Source organism: Gavia stellata, chromosome 1 (genome assembly GCF_030936135.1).
Source record: "Gavia stellata isolate bGavSte3 chromosome 1, bGavSte3.hap2, whole genome shotgun sequence".
NCBI lineage: Eukaryota > Metazoa > Chordata > Aves > Gaviiformes > Gaviidae > Gavia > Gavia stellata.
In genome coordinates this window covers 25,512,046-25,536,282 of record NC_082594.1, presented here as the reverse complement: position 1 = coordinate 25,536,282, position 24,237 = coordinate 25,512,046, and the positions used below count along the sequence as shown (strand labels likewise).

Below are 24,237 nucleotides of genomic sequence, written 5' to 3'. Positions count from 1 at the left end.
TTTCCATCTCCTTCCTTAGACACTCCCTGAACACCAGCGGTTTGAATCTGAAAAGGGGGCGATGGTGGCAAAATACCACCATTGTTAGTTCTGCTGCTGCCGGGTTCTCATGACCCTCAGCAACAAGAAGTTAATTCCAGAAATACAATTACAAAAATACCAATATGCTTGACCTGCCAAGTATTTCTGTATCAGCATGAGACTGTGGAGGGGGGTGATGGAGGACTCCCCACTGTCTCAAAGTCCAGAGAAAGATGTAATTTTCTCATACCCACTCCCGTGGCTCCGCTGCTGTTTGCAGTGTAAGGTTTGGAGCAACTGTGGAGGAGCAGCAGAGGTTCCTGGGGCGACAACAACATTCATCTTCTGGTTTTACATTTAATACATAAATTCTGTATTTGAACAAGTCCTGCTTCCATCAGAGAGCGCTATATCAGAGATTGTTTTCCTAAGAGAAATTCAGTTTTGATTACTTAATTTCCTAACGTTATGAGATACAAAACTGCTGATAAAATGGGGAATCAGTGCTGGTAATAGGACTGGGTACCACTTGAATCAGTCAGTTTCTATTTGATAGCTATTTAGATAGGTCTTAGTCCTTCTGGAGCTTGGCTGTTCACTGATTTCAATGACACATTAATCTTTAGAAAAAAAACATTTTTTTTCTAGAAAGTTCTAATGTCAGTCCTTTTTATAGTACAGCTTTCTTTTAATTTTTTTTTTGCTACTGACTTTGCGCAGTTCCTTGAGCATCCACAATGTTCTTTCAGTTCTCAGTAGCAAATACTTCTCCTTATTTCTCCGCACATATACATGGCCTCAGTTCATTCCACCTGTAGATGTTTCCTATGTGACTCAAAGAAGGCTGATACTTTGTCAGTATGCTACACCATGCCTTTATGGAGGATTCCTGTAAGCATTGTAATTATTGCTGATGTTTGCAGACCATAATATTGGAAACAAATCATAGTACTATTTTTTCAGAAGCGGTATATATAATACAATATTGTTTAAGTTCCTATACGTTTAGACAGAAGTGTTTATTGGTACTCAGATTTTTCTGTGATATATATAGGAGCTTATTTAGACTGATATAAATACTTAACTTATGTGTCTGACATTAAACTGTAATGATGTTTTTCCATCTCAAGATTGCTTCGTAATACCAGTCATGGCATATTAAATTATGTATCTTCTCAGTTCTTTCCTATTAGGTGTTTTGTATTTGTTCGTATGACTGTAATCCTACAGACCACTTTTCATATCCCCACGCAAGTGACTTTATTTATATTAACTATGCCAGAACATTTATATAGAACATTTAAATCCACGATAAACTTGCTAAGTGAACAGCATAATAATTCCCATCAATACAGCCTTGTTGGTGGCTGGCCAGGAAATTCCTAAACACGGGGAATTTCTGGACTCAGTAAGGCCCTGGAGACTGGACTCCTACTCTTCTGCTTTCCCAGCTACAGTAGGATGTGGTGTTTAGTTTCAGGAATCAGTGAAGTCTCAGTTCTGAATTTTGTGTTACTACTTATTGTTTGAATGCAAAAACCTCTTAAAAAATGTCCCATATTGTAATGTTTTTAATGATTCTGAGAACTCAGATGACTTAACAGTTTGATTTGTGGAATACTTGCCAGGCAATGGCCTTACTTCACAGCAGTGGTTTGACTTATGTTTGTCTTCCTGTATTTTGTATTTATTTCTTGCATTTCTTATGAGACAGATGTTCTGTCTTGCTCTTCCTGATTTCTTTTGTTTTTCTGTCATAGCATGGCCAATTCCTGTGCTGCTATACTTCATCATTCCTTTAAAAATCATGTCCTTGAGTCACAATTCATTGAGAAACCCAGCTTTCACTTCAACTGAGGCATATTTTAATATCAAGTTTGAAAAGAAAAGCTTGAAAATGTGAACTTCAGAGTCTGAAAAGACAGAAAACAACATTAAAAATGTATTTTGTAAAATGTCATAGTTTTAAGCCAGCCTCATGATTTTAAAGAAGTGATGCCTGTCTTACGATTCTTCAAAATTTAGTTTTGGGAATATTCTTTTTAATTAATAAAGAATTTGTGATGGTTTCTTTTGTTTATTACAGACGTAAAAGTATGACAGTGTAACAGGCTCCTTGACTTACATTAGAGCATCCACAAGAACACTACACTTCTGTAGCTCCTTTGCATGTCCTGTTTACAGTACAAAAATAAAAATATTTTGACAATCAGACCATCCTGGTGCAGCTTATACTGCAAATAAGCAAAGATTGAATGTATACAGGTATGAGTGCAGCAAGTAACTATGGTACGAGGGATCAGGAACACCTGCAATTCATGGCACTTGGTTCTGAAAAACCCATAACTCCAAAAATGAATTTAATTAATGTAGGGAATAAACAATTTAATGTGAAATACTCTGCCTGTCATTCCAGTAGAGGGCAGTAATTTACATACAGTAATATCAATTAGTGTGTATACACAACATGCATCACAGAATACTAGACACAATAACTGGTTTTACTAGGATAGCACAATATTCAAGGCATACTAAGTCCCTCAAGGGTAGACTGCCACCTTGAAGTTTTATTTTCTGTGCTTTTGCAACAGGACTTAATCACATTTAATTACAGTAGAGTTTATGCAAGTCGTACTCATCTCACTAAACCATTATCACCTCCACATGCCCTGATGCTACATGCAGAGGTGTGCAACACATGCCCCCAGTTTAATGCCATAAAACCCCCAGATGGAGAGACTGTGACACAGCTCTTACATTATTTGGGTCACTTAAAGCAAGAAAACAGGCCAAAAACTATGTGTTTGGACCCCAAGGTAATCACACAAGGTCCAAAACTATATAGTGCAGATACAGCCTCTCCCACCTGCAGGGTGCTAGTCTGGAGCAGTGTGCACAGACCAACTCTCCATCCGTTGGCACAGTGTCCTGAGATTATTTCCAGCAATTACTACACTTAGTAATGTAGAAGTAGACCAAAATTCTTGAGAGTTAAAAACCTAAGATGCTTTCAGCAAGCATGCCAATCAAAATTAAAACATATTCTGCTGTATACAGTCATCAGAGTGAACTGTATTTCAACAGATAATTTCATTGAGATATGTTGCTGTTGAGCAGTAAGTCCATAGAGAAGTTTTTGTGCCCAGAGATCATTTTTACAGATCTAGCAACATGCTGTAGTACAGTGGAAGAGGAGGCACTGAAACTTATAATCATTGTATTTCTTTAAGTGGTAACAATTTGATTGCTAATCTGTTTCAAAACCACTACTATTTAAAATTTATGCTTAGCTAAAAATTGTTTAATCTGTATTTCTTTAGCAGCAAGATAAGTTCATTAACTCCAAAATAGCTTTCTTAATTCTGTCAATACTTTGCAAATTTTACTTGTCACAGATTTAAAATAATGCGGGGATAATTGGTTTCTTCTGTTGCTAGAGCTAAATGAATGGCACTGGTGCCCTGGGAAGCTAAGCAGTATGTTTTCTGGGGAGGAGGGATTCATGTTCCAGGCTGTGATGAGGCAGAAGGCACCGAACCTTCACAGGTCATTTAATACAGCAGGATTTTAAAAAACCACAACGAATTGGAGTATTGGTTTTGTTATAGAAAGTATTTAAAGGGAAATTACCTTTAGCACAGAAGCATAGTTCAAATATACCTTATGTCATATGTAGATCTGTTTGAATCTGAGCTAAGAGTTTCTTGAAATATTGGACTTCCAAACTACTTTCTTGAAGTATTTGGACTTCCATCACTGCAATTCAGGAAGAAATTCAGGGTAACTTCCAGCTCCAGGAAGGGGATAACTTGAGGGAATGTCGAAAGAGCTAAGTAAAAACTGTTACAAATGATACTTCTCTCAGTCAAACTACTGAAGAATTACACTTAGCATTGGAAAAAAGAGTTTCTAAATATTTAGGAGCCTTCTGCATTGGTTCGTATCTTGGACTTCCCTAAAGTGCACTGCATACATGTGTAAGTTTATTTTGGATTCACTCCATGGAGGACTTGAGGACCTGAGCATTTGTCCCGACTTTTAGGTTATTTTCAATGTGGCTCTCATTTCTTTGGTAAATGTACCTCTGTTTCCTCATCCGAGCCCCACTGATCCTGATCTGAATGACATACTGTTTCATAGCTTATCCGTAATAATGCTGTAGTAAATTATTTGAGACTGTGAGTAGTTTATGTGTCAGTTGGCTGCTGAAAGAATATGCAATTGGCATCTCATGGTTTTGCTCATTTTAAGAGATCTCTTTAATGTAAGGACAGGTTTTATCTAAATAAATCAATTTTACAGGGAGATTTTAGCCATTGGATTTGTAGTAAGAAAGAAACTTTTTATTTATGACATTGGAAAGACCACAGCTGGGAATGCACCCATTAATAGACTCAAACAGATGGATTATGACAAGTCCATGAACTATTCACACTCTTTTTTAGCAAATATTTTGCAGCAATCCCAACTTGCAAATGCTACTTCAGAAACAAATATGGAATTCTGTCTGTCTCAAGGCACAAAACAAAAGAGTGATGAGTGAATTTAAAATACTGTGGGTGAGTATGTATATGATATTCACTTGCAATTTAGCAAGGACTGCTTTTAATGCAGAATAGTTATGCCTTGATGCAATAAATGTTTTGAATTATAAATAAAGTCATAGACGGTAGGGTGTCTTTATAAATGTAGTGAAGTGAGGATTTTCAGCAAAGGCCGGCACCACTTTTTTTCAGGAAATAAAAATATTTTCCATTTGTGGTAGTCACTGTCTGACAGAATGTAAATGCACATCTTCAGAATAGCTCTCTAAATAAAGCAGCAGAAATAGAAGAAAACTGTACAATATGGACAAGCACTAGAGGAGTTGATAGTTACAAGAAAACTGATGGGAGGAGGACTGCTGTGTAATAGTATAACTAGTGACTCAGATCATGTACTTTCAAGTAAAACCAGTGCGTGGCACACATTATTTTTCTTCAATTTTTAAACTTTAATTTGTAGCTTTAGAATTTTACTGAACATCACTGTATTTCTGGTATCATAGGAAGGTAAAAATGACAACTGATTCCTCTTTTCTGTATTATTTATTACTTCATCCACCTTTACCATATCTTCTATAACTTTTCTCAGTTGTGATTTTCAAAGCCCCATGACAGCACTGAGCCCATCAGCTACCTTTGAACAGACTGGGAAATTATATAGCCAAAAAGACACAGTCATCTTTCAAAATGTCAGTAATTGCCATTAACATGCATAACCAACACAGGTACACTGAACCTCTACCTGAATTTCTGCCACATGGTGAGGTGTTTGGGGTTTTGCCTAGTTTCTTTCCTGGGAAGAACTCTTGTAGCTTCCTTATCAGTTAAAGATTTGGACCATTTTTCTTCTGACAGTTACATTTAGGAAAACAAAGAGCAGCTTCTCCAAAATCAGCAGAAACACTCTGGATTCAGATATAAGGACGGCTTTTATCATCCTCACTTGATTCACTCCATCACTCCTGAAAATAAAGATGCATTAGTTCCTAGAGAGTCAAAAGGATATGGTTTTACACCAGCTTGGCAAATGAGTATTTTGGTAATTACAGTTGCTCTCTATATATGTCTCTAACAGCTCCATGTTCTTTTATTTCAGAACAAAGCTGATAATTTGATTATGGCCTTAATTCAGCAGAGCACTTAAATACTTTGTAAATTTAAATGGTTAAGTGTTTGACTCATGTGGACTTGCCTGTTTTGTTACATTTAATCTCTAAACCAACAGCATATTATTTTTAAAAATATTATCTATTAAATCAGTGTGGTAGGATGCATGAGTTCATAAAAAATGGGAAGTTACCAGAACATCCATATTTCTGATGTATAATAAAATAGAGGATACTATACCTAATCTGATTCAAATAGAGATCAAATGCATTTCAGAATCTAGGATAGACAAGACACCACCAAATAAAATTGACTCTGAAACATCTGTTTTGTTTTATGCAAAACCATAAACATGTAATTACAAAATGGCCTAAGCTATTTCTTTTAAAGGTGCCCTAAACAACAAGGACAGCAGGACAAGTGTTACAAAGCCAATGCATACACATTAATCGTGGCATGGCAGCATTTTAAAGAAACTATCAAATTCAGAGGGATTATAAAACAGCTGGGATGAATTGTAGGTAGGAACACCAGACTTCACAGAGCTGTTTTTTAAATCTCTGGATTCTAGGTCACAGCAGAGGCTATGATGCAGAGCGCTCGCTTTTTCACTCCTTCGTGTTGCTTTCTCTTAAGGGAGGATCATGACTTTTAAAGGGCTGGAACCATTATCTCTTCTTTTATGGAAAGGATCAGTTGGTGCAATCATTAGGGATCTTGAAACTGGGAAGAAGTTTATTGCTGTGACAGATCGGACAACATATGGAAGGAAATAAGACGTTCTCCAGAGACAGATTAAGTTTTTGCCAAGGCATTTTATTGAAATTTTGGAAAATAAACAGGTCATTAATTGGGTCCAGATTTAGCTACTGCAAATTGTGCAAAGATGTGGCAAACCAGATGCTTTCCCCATTTGTTTTTACAACCCTTTCTATTTATGGATGCTCTTATTTAATGACTTATATTTTTAATAGAGGGCATTGTTTTGCACCAGAAGTCGTGTCTCTCAATTAGTTTTGCCAGTAGATGCCTGAGTAAAACATACATGCCCACACAATCTGAGGGGACAAAACAGTCACCAATAACAAGATAAGTAGGAAATAATCAGTAGGAAGTCGTCGAATACAGTAATTCTTGTAAAGTTAACATCTAATTCTTCCCTGGGTTCCTTAGCACATAGCAGTTTTCAGTCTTTCTCTATGCAGACCCTGCTAGTGAAACGGTAGAGACAAAGACAAGGATCCTAAGGAGACAAAGACAAGGACAGCATCCTAAAACTTGGCTTGCCGATGAAGGTGGGAATACAATCCATGTCAGCACTTCCCTGGCTTTCCTGAGGTATGTGGCACAGCCACTGACGTACCTGTCAGCCCCAGTTTCAACTTGATCACCAGATCAAGGCTGGATCTCAAAATCAGAATGTAGCAGCCAAGTCAGCTAAGCTGTACCGACTGACAGAAATACTTGAGAAAAGAAATCTTCATTCCTTTTCCACTTATTTTTCATTTAGTCCTCGGAGTACAGGCATTGTGTTACACTCTATCTACAGTCTTGATTCATGTTATAAATAACATACAGGGTGAAAAGCATCTGCCCTGACTTGAAAGCAGGGAGTCTGGTGGGGATGCCTTCTAAAAGGATTGAGCTAGTCACACGAGGTCCTTTACAGTCAAGACAGAAATAGGTACCTCTGAAAGCAAGTGCTGTCATCCTGAAATAGGTGTGTGAGACAAGGGGAATGAATTGCTCTCTGGTGGTGCTTATTTCTCTCCGTAATCATAGCCAAATGACAGCACCAAAGACCCGCCTGTGTCAGTGACAGGCAGGGAAAAAGCCACCTCTTCAGTTGCCACCTGAGCGCATTTGATATGGAAATCAGTGAGCCACTAGCATTGCAGAAGTTTAATTTTAGAGATTGCTGCTTATAGCTTCTCTGGCTTCGTTTTAAGGTACCTGCTCAAGTAAGCAGAGCAGGAGATGAAGCTGACAAGGCGCCTGTGACTTCAGTGGCACTTGAACGTGCACTTAAAGTTACATGTTGCGACAGTAACCAGCCAGTGTACCTGAACCTCGCATAAATATATTTCTCCATTTCCAGATTATTCTGGGGAGGCAGATTGTGAATTACGCATCTTTAGAAGACATACCAAATTTATCATAATAAAAGCTGTGTGATTTTATTTGTGATCCCTAACTGGTTTAGCTAAGCAACAATGGCAGCAGCCATGCAGATTTCGTACTGCATGCTTTAAAGTGTGTTTTAAGGTTCACTTTTCAAACTACTAGTTAGTTATCTGATGTGTGTTGTTATACTTGGTACAGTGTCCTCAGTCAGAGCAAAAGTCCGTCAGCCTCAGGTATCCTGTTTTTCACAACAGCTGCTAGTGCATACTTAGGAAAGAGTGTAAGGACACGGCAAGTTTATGGTATGACCTCTTAGCTTCCAGACTTCAGTAAATAGTTCTTTGCTGATGTTGTTAACAAGGCTGCCAATTAGGAACAAAGTAAGAGGGAGGTTTACGATGTGACTGTGCACTTCCTAGCTGAGCTACACCTAAACTGGTGAGACACAGAGTCTGTTTCCCGTTTGTAATCTTCTGGAGATGTGTAATCCCTCACATCACAATTGCTATTTTAAAAAGTTTTTTTCAAATCATTCACAGGTGTCACGGCCAGAGTTACCTCCCTGTCACATGAACTTTCACTAGTCTGAGCAAAGTGGGAACAAAGTTTATTTTTAAAGCAATATGGACTTACTAGTGGTTTGAAAGCAAAACGTTCAGAACTCCATTTGGTTTTAATTTATCATCCAACCTATTATGTTTGGTAACATATTAGGAACCAGTGAGTATATTATTTGTCATAAGTTCCTTAGGACATAAAAGGAGGAAAAATAAAGACTGAAATACACGAATCTCTGGTTCATTCTTTTGCAATCCAAGTACAGAGTACATACAAAGTACTTTAAAGCCAATTCTGATCTCAGTCACAAAAGTGCAAATGCTGAACATTTACAGGGTAATCAGCAAATTCCGCTGTGGAGAAAAAGGCCTCCACAGCAGCATGGCCTGGAAACTCTTTTTTTCAGGACCCAGTTTTGCATTAATTTCGTTTCCTTATAGCTGAGAACAGCACTTACCTGTCAAAGTGTAATTGAAAGAGAGGAGAAAAAAAATCAGCAAACATAAACAGGACCAACTGTTTTCAAAGGTCAGGTGCAATTTCTGTTCTGCAATTTTTAGTTGCCCAACTTGAGATACTTCAAAGAGGTCTTATGTTCAGACTGAGGAAACCAACACTCCCCGACAGTCAGAGCTTTGCAAGTGTCATGGAAAATCGACCCAAGATGAGTAGTTCCTTTTGAAGGTTTTGGCCAAGGAATTTTTCCAGTAAAACTACATTCCATAAACATGGAGCAACACCTTAAGCAGACAACAACAAATGAGGAACACAGTGGAGTTGATTTGAAAGAGAGCTGTATGTTCAGAAAGTGGGACAGGGAGGAAGCCTGGTAGAGGGACTTGATAGGGTGCCAGGATAAACAGAGGGTAGACGGCAATATTTTCATCACGGTGGAATTGAGAGAGTAAAAAAAGAAATTCATGGCTGGTATGGACCTTATCAACCAACTCTCTTGGTCTGCCTATTTTGAACAGAGGGGGAATCAACAGAGGAGAAGAAGCCTCGGTAAGTGGTTGCTGGAGGAGGGAGGAGGATGTGCAAGGGAGTGTGTAGGTGTACAGAGCTAGAGAGGGGAGAGGTGGAGAAAGAGAATATGATCCAAGGCAGGACAGCTGATGGGGGGGGGGGTGGGGGGCAGTGGGGGAGGAGGAGGGAGTGTCTGCTGGAGAATAATTCACCCCGCCTGCGTTGCTGCAGGTTTTAGGCTCTCTCTGGTCCTTCCTGCTCACTGGAGGCATTTTCCAAAGGCAGGCTGTGGGGCAGAAGGAGTAGGCTGCTTGCACTTTCTCAGGAGAAGCAGTGTGGTGGCTGGCAAGGGAGCTCTGGGAAGCCCTTTCCTCTGCAGGGCTCCTGCTATTTGGCAGACTTCCACTCTGTAAAAAAAAAACCACCTGCAGCTTGTTGGCCAAAATTACTTTATCCAGTTAGACACATCAACTCTAAAGTGTCTATATAGTGTCGTGCAAACTGTGAGTTTAAAAAAAAAGTGAAAGAAATAAATACAGAATCTAGAAATTAAAAGCTTAAGTTGTGTGCAGAGCAGTTGATTGCTGGGAGACAGAAAATCCTGGTCAGGGACTTGTCCAATTCATGAGTATCTATTTATATTGTAAACTGTTCCACTCCTGCTTTATTGTGGAAGGTCTGCCAGGGATTATTGTTTTGCTTTAAATAAAATTATAACTGTTTGATACTCCTAAATCTTCTGATATGAAAAAAAATAATAATTTCGGATTAAAAGCTATGGTCATCATGCGTTCTCTTTCAGACATACAGGGCAATTAATGTACTGTACAGAGAAATTGATGTAGATTATGCTAAATTCTAGCTTTAGGTGAGGGATAAGTGACACATACATGTCCCGTATTTCCCCTGGCTTCTTTATTTGTGAGGTTGCCATTTGGGTACCAGTATGGCTAAAATAATGCAGACAGCTAAGTGTGCAAGTGTGTTGGTCACACTTGCAGTGACGTGGTGGGTCAGCCTTAAAGCTGGGCTAGTGACCAAATTCACTGCTCATCCATATTACTTTCCATGGAGAGCCTTTGCTCTGGTTCTGGGATGCCCAAGCTGGTAATCTGGGCGAGGGAAGAAAACGTCATGTGCAACCCTCCAGACCATGGGCAAGCACATACCCAGATGCCATGGGGACAGACCTCAGCTCTGTGCTGGATTCAGTGCCCTCACTTGGCCTTGCAGGAACAGCACGGGACTGCCACATGTCAGGCCAGATGGTCCTGCACTGCACCAGGGATGCTGCGTGCCACAAGGCTTAATTCAGTTTGCTTCACCACGGAGATGGGAGAGGTGGAGGCAGAAAGGGTCACTGCAGCTTCTGCAGAGGGCATCCCTCCCGGGAACACTTGCCACCCCATGTAGCCCAAACTCCCACCACGCATTAGCCAAAACCTCAGCTTTCCTGGGTCTCCAGGAAGAGTAACCAGCAAAGGGATGGCACTGCTGTACCTCGTGGCTGTCTTGGTGGTGATGGCTTGGGAACTGTAGAAAAAAAGGAGACATTTTAACTGTGAACAAAATGCTTTATATGCATCCTGCAGAGTACTTCCTTGCATGCTAGGCTGCAGTGCAGCCCTAGAGTTAAGACCCAACTTACTGGTTAGTGCATATTGCTCTGTAGAGCCGCACGTACAAACACTACATCCTTGTTATGCAGTATTTACAAGATCAGATAATGTGTTTAATAATATATTGGGAAATCTGTGGCATTCTGCAAGTTTAGGCAATAAGCGTCTCATCTGAAGGAACCCACTACAGGTGTAGGACCATTTTGAAGGGTATTTTATTTTCTGCTTGGTTCATGCAGTTACAGTAGACTTTAGCCTGCCCCCAGTGAACTGGTATTGCTTGTATGGAAAATGAATCTGTCTACAAAATTATCTTTCTTTTTTTTTACATATAGGTACCAAAGTAGTTAAGCAAGGCAAAGATTACTGTTAACAGTTAGGAAATTGGTACAGATACAGGTTTTACAGCTTACGTGAAGACTTACAGCAAGTCACTGCCAGGTAGTCCCATGCCCTAACCATCATGTCGGTCTGCCTCACTGGATCAGAGACTGAAATCATGCAATGAATATTCATTGATTTCAAGGAGCCTGGAGAATTTCTGGACAAAATAACCTTCATGTTCCCATGCACCAGTCCCATGCTGCTGTGTTTGAAATAGTGTTGCCAAGAGCTATTCTGTTCTGTCTTGTCAGGCTTTTTTTAATTTTACAAAATCTAACTTCGGCATTGTCTCTTTAGTACGGAGAGACAAAAAATCCCTCTCTCAAAACCAGATCAAAAACTGAGTATTTCCTCTCTTGCCCATTTCATCACCATGGTACTGGAGTCCTGTTGAAAAGAAAATAAATAGCAAAGCCCTCACATGAAGTCTGTGAAGGCATGATCCTTCAGCTGAGATAGGAATGTTTGCCTGTGGTTCAGAGTGACACCAGCAGTAGGGCTGAGTAGGGATTTACAATGTATTTGGATAACATAAGAAACTAAGTTTATCTAAATACTTTCTTGTGTTATCACTGTGTTATCCAAACACTTTGTTAGTGAGACTGGGAGATTAGGATGTGTGTTAGCCCACCACTACTTAAATATATTTACACAGTTCCTGTGGGTTTAGTTTTAGGAACTTGGGTGTAGATTTAGCAGATGGAGTTGCACTAAGGGTATGGAAACTACTTTTAGCTCATTCCTGTCATAATATTCTCCGAATGCTTTGGCAGAGGAGGTCTGCCACCTGAAATGTCTTCCTCTCTTTTGACTTCTATTTTGACCTCTCTTTACTATGCAGCTTTTTTTTTTTTTTAAATTTACTGTTGAGAGCCACTGTCTTTAGAGACTTCACAGTGCAGGATGCTGGCTATTCTTGGCTTGGGAAGAGTTCAGCTAAGGCCAGTGCAGTCTATATTCATATACTGGTGTGGTTTGACTGAGAAAAAATGTGACGTTTAAAACTGAACAGGAGTGAGACCATAACGACTAAATTAGCAGCCAGGCACTAGACAAAACAACCAACGCCTTGCAATGACTTTACCCACCGGCCAGGAATGCCTGGTCCCTTCTAAGCCCCTGGGAGAGCAGAAGGGATGGGAAGGTCACATCCTCTGAGCCTGTCATTGCGGCCAACAGGCCACCGGCTTACACTTCACCAGCAAATGTGCCAAGAGGGCATAGAGAGATTGTGTCCAGGGAAATACTGGCTATTCCGCAGGCTCCAGCCACAAACCACAGGAGTGGTTATTTTCATGCATTTATGCACTAGCAATGCTGTTAGGATCCCACTTCTATATAGTCCACGCGGTGGGCGCAGGCTGGTTAGCTCATGTAAGAATACAGACCGGCCACTCAAGGTGAGACCACAGCTCCATCCAACCCAGTATCATGCGTCAGCCAGTGGGCAATTGCAACTATTTTGGGAAAAATATAACACTTGGATAAGCATGTAGTGATGCTGTCTATGTTACATATCCTACCTGCGTTCATGTGGTTCAGGGAGGTCCTGAGCCATAAGCTGGAATTTTGTGCTTAATGGCCCTTACTGGATTTTTCTTTCAGGAATTTACCTAATCTTTTTTTTAACTCTTCTAACTTCTGGCAGCCACAGAATCCTCTGACAATGACTTTCAGGAGTTGGCTATGCAAATATGAAGAAATATTTACATTTGTTCATTTTGAACATGCCCCATGATCATTTCACTTACTGTTCCCAACTTCATTCACTGCAAGAAAGGACCCCAGCATTGCCAAGTGATGGGCAGACCTTTGTAATAGCATAACGATGTTTGTTGGTTTGCTCTCAATTAGTTTTCTAAAGAGTTTTAAAATCCTCTTTGCTTTTTTTGTACCTACTGAGCACTTGTATTGGATTTTCATAAACGTGTCCAAGATCTGTTTCCTCAGTGATAATAGCTCCATTAAATCCCATCACTGTGCGCTGTGCACTGTGTACCTTTAGGGTGCATTTTCTCGGGTGCGTTTATCAGCACTCAAAAGCTACAGTTCTAATGCCTTCTCAATCAATATTGTAAGAACCTTCAGTTTCCAACCAATTTCTGTTTTGACTTCCAGACTAATTTGGTATCATCATTACATTTTGCCACCTCACTACTCAGTCTCTCTAAAAAAATAATGTATGGATAGTGGACAAAACAGGTTCCAGCACTAATCTCTGTGGGAGTCCACTGGGAACCTCACCCCACTGTGAACATGGAATATTTATTACTACTTTTGTTTCCTGTCTTTAAGCAGCCATTAAGCGACAAGTGGCCTTTTCCTTTTTCTCCGTGATAGCTGAGCTTCTTCATGATCTCATGGTAGATGATCTTGGAGGAGCCTTTTTCAAATCTGTTACTATTAATTTTGTTGCTTTGCCATCCCTGAGCTCCTCTACAGGAGGACTGATGTGAGGAATCATTTCAGCTTTCTTGCCATGACCCTCATCTTTTTAGCTTTTTGCATGTGCCCTTATTTCTGTAAGTTTACCTGGGCGGCTGCCCTCTTCCCTCTGCCATCCTTTGTGCCCATGAATGCACTACTGTTGTACTGAGCCTGCATATAATTTCTAATCCTCTGCTTGCCTTCTGCGGTTTGGCCAGGCCACTAATGCTTTTGTAATCAGGAGGTACATTTTATACTGGTACTATCCACTTTAACATGTCGGACTTAAAATGCAAATGGATAATCCTCTGGTGCTGGAATGGGGATGCTAGAACGGAGGAGAAAGGTATAATGTACTAGTCAGAAGCCTCTTCTCTTTGTTTGAAGTTTGTTAAGGGTGTCTCTGAGCCTTGCTTAGCAGTATTCATTTTTAAAATTCACTATCAGACAGTTGACATAGCAGCTGACTTGCCTCCAGAACTCATCAGTATCGGGCTTTCTAGTGAAATGATCCTCTGTTGTAATGCTGTGCAGCTATTAGCCACTTCCATCTTGCTTCCTGGTGATGTCAAAATCTTGCATAACTCTTTTCCTTTTGCCCCAGTCTGATTTCTGGCAGCCCCAGATGAGCTGCAGAGCCTCTGCACCCCAGCACGGCCTCAGGAAGATGGTCAAAGTGCCTCTGAGCCAGAGGGAAACATTTCTGGCTGCTCTGGAGACCCTGCTGTTTCATGCCCTGTATAAATGAGTTTGCAGCCTGTAGTAATCCCAGCTCAGCTCTCAAACAAACATTTGCGTTCAAACATAAAACATTTTTCCTAAACAGCAAGCAATGAACTTCTGTTTTTAAAAGTCCTGGTCCCAGAGACAGGATTCAAAACAGGTGAAGTAAGTGAAAGCCTCATCATAAACACAGCTCTGGGCTCCCCACATATGACTTTTTTTCTTCCTGAATTTGAGAAAGGAGGAATTGCCTGCTGTTAACACATTAGCTGCTGTGCAGGCATCTGTAAAGGCAGATACAGGTAAGAAATATAAGATGTGTGGATAGGATAGGGATAAGCTATGTGGGTAGGACTCCAATATAGGATATGTTGCTGATATAGGATGTTGAAGTTTTGGCCATAATCCAGCAAACTGAACTATTCTTCTACCTGCAGTATTATAGAAGGGAATTCAGAGATCAACAAGTTAAAAGCAGACACCTGTTTTTTTTTTCTTCATGACTTGAAAACAAGAGTTTCCGGCTTCTTCTAACTACATGTCACTAATGTTAATAACAACTGTGCTCCTCCAGTGGTTAGGAAGCTGTGTTGTTCTCATAGCACCAGTGTTTTCAAATGAAGAGAAGCCATCAAGTTGCCATTTAATTTTAGATGCGATATAACAAGATAAGTGCAACTAACAATAAAAGGGAAATGGATCACGACTGGAAGATCAAGTGGCTGATTACTATGTGAGAACTGCAGGTTCCTTCCAAGCCCAAAGAACTCTGCACCACGTATGACATCGTGGACCCGTCTCACAGTTATTTAGGAGGGGTGAATTATAAGACATGAGTAAGTGGTCCTGTTATGTATATCTATGTCTATATGGGAATACCAGTGGGAAAGGGCTGTTCATCTCAATTTACCCTCAGCTACCCCACTGCCTACATGACTAATACTCTAAGGCCAAGGTGGTGTATAGGAGCTCACACTGTTGTGCTCAAAAAAGCTGGTCGTAAGTGGATTGTTTGTTATCAGATATATTTTAGCATTTCTAGAGTATACCATGCTGTTGTCTCCAGCTGTTTACAGCACCCCGCTCTCAGTGAATGGAAGTGGATCTCAAGTACTGCCTTGTGATACTTCCATGTATATGGATAGGCCTGGCGCAAGTTTTTTCTGCAAATAGTTTACTTTTTCTCCCTCACAATAAATGCAATTTTGGGGAGAAAAGGTGGAAGAGAGATGTAAAAATCAATGAACAGTGTTACAGTTCTGTCTATGAATGTATACACAGAAGAGTACGCATCATTGAGTTGACTTTGTCAATTATACTAATAAATACTGCACAGGTTTCAGTAGTGCTGTGCTTTATTAATACACCTTTAAGTGAAGCTTCCTGATCTTCCAGAAAATTTCAGTATCCATCAAATCACCGTTTGTCCTGTTAGATGTCTAGCTGTGACACATAGGTGTTACACTATAGATGTAAGTGTGGACATTTCTGATTCAGATAAAAAATCACTAATTTCAGCTGTGGTTTTATGAAGGAATCTCCATTCCTGTGTGGATCAGTTGCGACATGGGAATGTGGGGTTCGGTTTCCATCTCATGGGCTGTGCTGCTGTCATGACAGGCAGCGATTTCAGGTGTGTGCTGGAGTTTCCCCGCCTTTGTAAAATGCACAGGGAAGCTTTCATCTTGAAGTGCTTTTATGAGATGCATTAGCATGAAGTTCAGTGTTGCTTTATTAACTATTCCAGAAACAGTCTGTAGACTGAGACTGAAATATTAATTAGCTCTGTTATATAACAGCTTAGGCTTCTGTAGTACTTTTTGTCTGAAAGATTGACTGCCAAAGGGGTTTCCGCATTTGAATGACGCATTTTTGAAAACAAGCAGTGAGTGTCAAGGCAGTCACCGAACGAGGAGACAGTCATTTTAGAAGTTTGCAATGAGGACTACTTCTCTCCACCACTGTGCGCAACCTCAAGCACAGGAGCTTTCAAACGAGCACTGCAAGATCAGCTAACTCTTGTTGTTTCTTGTTTTATTTGACTACTATGTAAGTGCTGGATGGAAGCCAAAGAATTCAGCCTCGGCAGAGGCAGCGCTCGGCAGTGCTGAGCCCGGAGCAGCCCTCTGGCTCTGAAGTTGTGTTCGGACCCTTGGTTCCGAGAGGAAGGGAAAGTCATCACCCTGCAACGGAGGCTCCTCATTCTGCCCTTCATGACTACTGAGATGTGGTGCTGGGGAAGCCGGGAGGGCAGCTCTGCCCTGTCGCTTACCCTCTGGCGGGTACGTGGGAAGGATAGGCAGCCACCAGCGCACCGGGGCTGGTGCTTTGCTCTGTGTTACAAACATGTAAGTGGGCTCGTTGAGCCCTTAATGGACTTGTTCCCTGATCAATACCTTACTCAGGCTCTTGCCTTGTTTTTTGTTCCTTTGAGCTGGCTTTTGAAGCATTACATTTCTGTTGAACTGCTTCCTAGTCTTTGGAAATATTGCAAGGAAGAATGCAGAATCCCATTAGCTGAAAAAGTCAATGCATTTTCCAACAGAAAAAGAAATCCGTATGAAAATTTAAACAGAGTGCTATGAAATGTTAGTAATTGCTTTTTCCAGTAGCAATAGCATTTTATAAGTAGAATTAGATTGGAGGACTGTAGATTAATCAAATAAGAATTTTCCTGCATGGTGGTAATGTCTCTTTGGATAAATACTGTGCACAACATTGACACTCGGGTGTCTTTGGGATATTTATTCTTCAAAAGACAGCAGGTGAGTGACTGACACATTGACTTGGCAAGCTGGGGTGGGAATGATAACCATTCCTTCAAAGCTGCTCAGGCTCTCTCCACTCACATCTGTGCAGCAATCCTGTCTCTCTACTTTGCACAGCAAGGCAGGGAGGAGAGTGGCCCTGTTTGGGACTATAGATGGTAGTGGTGCCACCTCTTTTGTCTTGAGTTTGAAGTCCTTGCTGGGAGTCTCAGAGAAGACCATACAGCCATGCCTGGAGCAACAACCAGCAAGTACAGGACTTGCGGGTGCTGTGGATGGTAATAACAGGTAATGGAGGCTTTCAGTCTAGACCATTAATTTTAAATTTCTAGTGCCTGGAATTATATTTCTCTATTTTACAGCACTGCAAAAGAAGACCCACACTGATTAGGAATAAAATTCATAAGGTGTAATGAGAACAGATTGCATTGCAGTAAAACCCTGCCATAAGGTGTTTGCACAGAGTGAAATTTTAATGAATAATTGTGAATGAGACAACTGTCCTTTCCCCCCCACATTTAGGTGGCTACCTCTGCCCTTGCAAGCTAGCCTGACGCTGTCCTTTGCAAGCCAGCAGGTCCCAGTCAATGCCACTCCACAGCCCTGCCCTGGTGGGCAGCCTCATCCAGGCTGGGGGTGGGAGGAGAGCTCCATCGTACGAAGGCATGTCATGACATATTGTTGGCCTCAAGGCCGGAGAAGAGGACGCAGGCAATAATGTCACCGCAAGCAGATGTCCAAGTGGAGTCTGGGGAGGTCAAGATCTCCCATGGGTTGGGATGGGGGTTGAGCCCCTTCTGCCTGGGGCTTGCAGCCACTCCAGCAGCAGTTGGCTCCCGGTCCCCCAGCTTGACACTGGCCTCATGGGAAGGGGCACGGATTTGGGAGGTGGCAGCATGGTTCCTGAGCTGTGCAGGATCCATGCTGGCAGGCCACCCCATTGCCTCACCTCTGCCTTCCCCTGCCGTGCTGTCTGCACATGGGTTTCGGCGGAAGCCCGTTCAGCCAGGTGGGTGGAAGAGCCTTCTGAGTCACCGTCACTTCCAGTTTTGTGATCCTATGAAATTGATCTCCAGGGCTGTGAAATTGCTTCCCGTGGGCCAGCGGTGCTCGTATCAGAAACTGTCTTGATCACAAAACTCCCTGGCAAGAGCTCTGCTCTCTTAGAAATCAGCTCATGCTAGGGGTGCATGAAATAAAAATATTGGTATTTTAAAATGTAATGGAAAATTAATTGACAGGCATACTAAGAGGGCATTTTCAGTGTATTTTTACTCTGATTTGCTGCCCGCTTGCAAACTCAGTGGTTGATATGTAAGACTGAATGAAAACAGATGCCCCTCTGTCTGTTAAAAAAAACAATAGATGTTATGGTGAAGAACCTGAAGAACAGAGAATCTCTCCATCCTCTTCCCCTCTTCCAGGCTGTGCCCAGTTCTCAGTGATGCTAGTGTTAGGGACTCTTGGGTTTTGTTCACTGCTGAGTGCCTGCTGCTAGGTGTTGTTGATTTTTTTTTCATCCCAAGGGCTTCATTTGTTCCAGCGCTCGTTGTACTGTGTGGTTTTGGGGATTCAGACAGCTTTTCCGTAAACGGACTTCTTCTTGGCAAGCAGGGGTATGATTTTTAGAAAAATAGCGAGGGTATCTTCTCCAGAGATGAGTCGACAGCTGGGCGGCGTGGAGCGGAGGAGGAAAAGGTTTTCCACTGCCCTGCATGCTCTAAAACAGGCATTCCCGAGTGTCTTCACCTTTTTCTTCCTTGCTTTTGGACGCGGCCCGGTGCAGCCCCTCCGTGCTGGGTAAGCTCCCTCCGCCCGGGGGGCTGCCGGGGCTGGGGCTGGCTGGCTGTCCCGCTTCGGCAGGCTCCACTTCCACAGGCTGCACTCGGAGCGATTGGCCCGCGCGGATCATGTGGGAGAAGCAGGAATCCTGAGCTGTAGCTTTTGGCACTCCTTTTTCTTTTAAAGCGCTTGCTCTTTTCAGCTCCCTAGGGCTTGTTGCCTCCTCCTTTCATTACCCTGATTATAATCTGGAGTAGCCACAGCGGAGACTGAGGGAGTGATCTTAAAGGAGCAGAGATGTTCAAGCAGGTGCCCAGGACTTCGGGCACCGGCTGTTACTACCTAAACTCGGTGTCCCCTGAGGGCCAGGAGATGTACTTGCGATTCGATCAAACCGCCAGGCGCCCTCCCTACAGGATGAGCAGGATTCTCGCCCGTCACCAGCTACTGACGAAAATCCAGCAAGGTGAGTTACTGGCAGAAGCGCTCCTTAGCTTGACATTGTCACAGGGTCTGCAGGTCCCCTCTCTCGTAGGAGAACAGGTTTTAATGCCTCATATTTCAGGCTCTTTTTCTGTCTCTGTTCTGAACTACTCTGGCTAGAGTCAGAGTTTGAAATAGTCATTCATACCTTTCTGTTTCTACACATGCACACATACACCAGGAACCAAGAGACAAACACTAACTAGTGCATGATTAGCTGTTTAACTAATTTATCTTTTAATCATAAACTATGCAGTAGCTTAGGTGCTGAAGTTCGTCTTTTCCGACTGGCAGAGCTGTTACTGGCACCAGTACTCTGCTCCGATTGCTACAGGTAAAACCTGCCCGTGGTTAAGCAGAGAGAGAAACAAATGATCATCCAGTTGAAAGCAAAGCAGAAGTCCAGAGCAGCTGGAAGAAGGCAGCTGGGCTAACATGCTTTGGAAACAAGCATGTGTAACTCTCAGAAGATTAGAAAACTTGTCACATGTCCTTAAAAATAACTGCTGAGTTGGCTTTCTGCAGCTGCTTATGCAGTTATCTAGGCAGTCATTACAGATGTATTGATTTTGTTTTTCTGAATATATATCTACGGCACTAATGCTAAATGCACATTGGCCTCAGAACAAAGCTTTTGGCCTGCGCGTGCAATTTAAAATCATCTTCAGAATCGTTAATGGAAAGATAAAAAAATAAAAGCCAACTGTACGGATTTTTCCAGATTAAAAAGCAACTCAATACATAGTTTTGTATTGATCATAGTTTTGTATAGCATCCTGCTTCCAAGAATACCGGTTTACGAAGTGGATGTGGTCCTACATGCAGAAAAAGAGTATGTCATCTATTTGCCATGAAAAAAAAAAAAATCCTGAAGATAACAGTCACTTTTTTGACAGCTTGCAAAAAGATGTTTGATTCTGCTAACTAGGGGCAGGCATAGAGTTAACATCATTTACTGTCATATCTGGCAAATATCACAGAAATTGCTGTGATCTTCTGAGCAGCAGCAGTTAAATGGAGTGGCTATTTCTGTGTGTTGCTTTCCAGTAAGATTATGTCCGTGGCTGTCAAACTCTGTCAGAAGTACAGGGATATAGTGATGAAATTTTTTTGTGTGTTTATAAAGAAAACAATACATAATTCTTTGGCCAGCTTTTAAAAAAGATGAAAAAGATAGTTTCTGTGGCAATTAGGAAAACACAGTTGTTTGCAAGGCGGTCTCAGGAACTGGTCGTGTTTGAAGGATACTGGTCCTCACTGCAGCTGTAATTTCAGGAAGGATATTATGTCATTCTGTGTACCCAGTGTACAGCCTGGATTGAATGGAAAGAAAGGCTGATTTATTTCTCTCCAGCTTAATTTGAAAATGTTTTGGGTGCAGTGCTCGTACCAACTTAATTTTCAAGCAGCAGTTGCGGATGAGATGGATTAACACACCTCCTCTGCCTGTCATGGTGCTGTTTAACGTTCCCTCTTGTAATCTGTAACCCATCAGCTGTCCAGGACAGCCAGGGCTGCCAAAGCCACCCAGCGGTGCCGAGGCTTTTGAGAGGTTGCGTAGTGGGACAGGGAGGCGTTTCTGAGCTGTAACTGTTCTGCCTGCAGCTTGTTGCATGGATGGTCAGTCTGTGGTGAATAACCTCTGCTGCTCTGCCACAGCTTTCCAACCTGTCCCACACAGAGCTGTGGGAAGTGATGTTTGTATAGCGCCTTGATGATGTGATATATGTTACAGTTCAGCATATGAAATATTTGTGTATTTCAGATCACTAAGAGTACATTCTTGATTCCTTCACTTCTTTTATTCATGGAAAACTGGGGACAGAGTCCACTGTTGGCTACGTGTCAGTTCATTAGCAATAACGAAATGATGTGTGCAAATAGAAGCTGACGTCCGTGTATGAGTCCATATGTACGAATATACACATCTAGTGGAAAATCATAGGCAAGGTACACATTTTTTCCACAGTGCCCCAACTACAGAATAATAATTTTGTTACAATAGCTGTGTTAGTAATACTAAAAAAGCTAAGTCTAGCTAGTATAACTCAATCTGGAACCTCCAGTTTACACTCTGGATGGAACCCTAGACCCATCAGAGTGACTGACAAGACTTTTAGGAGGGTTCACTGGCTGAGCCTGTCTCACTCTGTGCCTGCCTTATTCAGACTGTAAGCGGTGTGAGGGTATTGCAGTCAGTCCCAGTCCCAGAGAGTACTGGAAGAGTACTATAATATGGATGGCGGAATCAGCCTGTCCCTTTAGAGGTGAGTGAGTTTTACCCCACTGGCAAGTGGGATTCATTACTAACGGAGTGCCACAGAGCAGCTTATTGAGAATGTATTGAAAAGTATATCAGGAGATGCAAGATGAAAACCAAACCTTGCTTTCAGTCACCCAATTGAATGAAGCATGTGAATCACTATTTAGTCTCCTTGAATTCATATGTCCTTGAATCATACATTTTAAGGCCATTAAGACAATGCATTTGAATGCTGCTGCCCCAATTCTTGTGTTAGCACCTCCCCATCTGATCATTGTTTGAATTATAGCATATGTTTAGAAAAACATCCAGCCTGCATTTTAATATCGCTGGAACGGTGAATCCTGCCTGGTTAATTGCTTTGCTGAAAACAGATCTGCCACATCTTTAAGTGCTAAGCTGCCTTGGGGCTTGTTTGGATACCTGCTCTCTACTGCTTGTGCAGATATTTCTCAGTTCCTGGTTTTCCAACTGGAGGCACCTACAGTAGGAAACACTGAAGTTTTTACATCAGGTATATTTTTCCTTAGTGAAAGGAGTGATTTACAAAATCACAATGTATACAATTTACAGTCAAAGCTTCCATTCCAGGAGAAGAATCTAGTTCACTAATGCAGTGTAATACACAGTGTTGCATATACTTCTATTTTTTCAGTCACTAGCTGCATGTACTATTCCAAACAATGCTAAATTACTCTATCACGTTGTGCAGTACAACTTTTCTTCCTCCTTTAAAAACACATTTGCTGAAGAAGCTTTCCTTTGTATTTTCTTTTGGTGTTAGTTAAAAATAAACTAAATGAATCATTAGAGGAATTATGCTATTTAATCATTTCTAAAAAGAAAACCACCACAAGGGAAATGAAAGGAACTAGACTGTTATTTTAATCAGATCATACTTTGAAAGTCCTAAATATTTGGTTTATGTACGCCACCGACTCCTTGAGGCAGAATTATGTGGTGGCCTGTGAATGCGAGTAGTAATTATCTGTCTGATATTAAATAGGTATTTTCAAAATGTGATCTTTTGATGATTCCCTTTCCCCCATAAGCCCGTTAGTTTCCACGCTGAAGGGGACACATGCCTCAGCATAAAGGAACAGGGTGTAGCATGCTTGGTCTGAGGTGTTTATTCAAACTGTGTATGCAGTAACTGTATGAGAATTCATTAATGATTACTCATGTTCTCTTTAAATAAATAAGGTGGTAACTTTCAAGAATTTATATTACATGAGTCACAAAGTTGTTATTTCTTTCAGAGTACATGGCTAAATTCAGTGGAGAACAGAAAATATAAAAAGTAGCTGTAGGTAAAAAGAAATGAAGAATTAAGACCATACTCTGAAAATGTTAAATTGAAATTGTTGACTGTGCAGCACAAGTAGAATGTAAGTCAAGGTGAATGAAGGCACATCTGCCCCTGCACAGCTAGGCATCATCAGTAAAGAAATCTCCCCATTCATCCACAGTAGAATTTGATTCTTAGACTGCACTTTCAGTAAGAAAATTATATGAAGAAATAAATGAAAAAAAGACAAATTCCTATTCTCAGTGAGTAAATTCCTGCCCACAGTGAGCAGCGCTGTGTGATTTGTCTCAGTTCATGTCCACAGGCAAGATCAGCTGAAGAGAATCATTTGATGGAGCGATCTTAAAGCATATTATAACTTTTCAAGGCAAACTCTCTGTTCAACACTCAGCAGATGTTTTATACTCTTATGTGTCGCTAGTTCAGTTTTGATGTTTTATGAGTACCATTACCTCTGTGTCACCTGTGTTTGTCTGGTTTGAGTGAGCATTAGAGGTACAAACAAATGCTCTTTTTTGTCTACAGTCTTCCCTTTGGAGCTAGTTCAACATGTTTAAGTCTTCTCTTTTCTAAGCATGAGTACAGTTTGTGGAAAGTGTTACAGAGGGATGCGAGTGACTTGGCAAAAAATTGTGCATTTTATGTGACTTTAAATTTCAACTGTTAATGTGAAACAAACCAAGTATCAGCAATAGACAGCTGTAATGTACTTGGAGAACTTGGAAGTCATGTAAGTGAAAATGTTGCAGTCATAGTCTGTATTAAAAAAGCCTGGATCACATTCTGGATGTGCACACAGGTACGGAGTACTTGTCCATCCCTGGAAGTGGGAAATGGGATACAATTATATAATTAAAGACTGTGGTTTTGTTCAGACATACAAAGAGAACAAAATATGGTTGGTCAGGCAACCTGAACCATAGCATTTCCCACATTCTGAATGCTGACCACTTTAGCTACACATCGTTAAACCTCAATGTCTGAATCCAGGAAAGTAAAAGATTAACCAACAAGATTCAGTCTTGGTGGTAATGATACAAACACCCCCACTTAGGTCATTTCTGACCAGTGCCAGTGATCTACTGCCTGTTGAGCTTGTAGGGTAACTCCTGGCAGTAGCAGTTTGTGGTCCCTGTTCGACCCCTGGTGCCTCCACTTG

General features: G+C 41.3%; 1 protein-coding gene across 4 annotated transcripts in view; it reads left to right on the top strand.

The window, feature by feature from the left end:
• The window catches only part of STARD13 (StAR related lipid transfer domain containing 13), a 305,199-nt gene that overhangs the window by 163,473 nt on the left and 117,489 nt on the right, over positions 1–24,237 (top strand). Inside the window, exon 1 of one of the 4 annotated variants that reach the window (XM_059826746.1) lies at positions 19,321–19,489. The exons of the other annotated variants lie outside the window; for them this stretch is intronic. Within the exon in view, the coding sequence (XP_059682729.1) occupies positions 19,321–19,489 (169 nt within the window). Of the gene's footprint in view, positions 1–19,320; positions 19,490–24,237 lie in introns of those variants that run through there. 4 annotated transcript variants of the gene reach the window in all.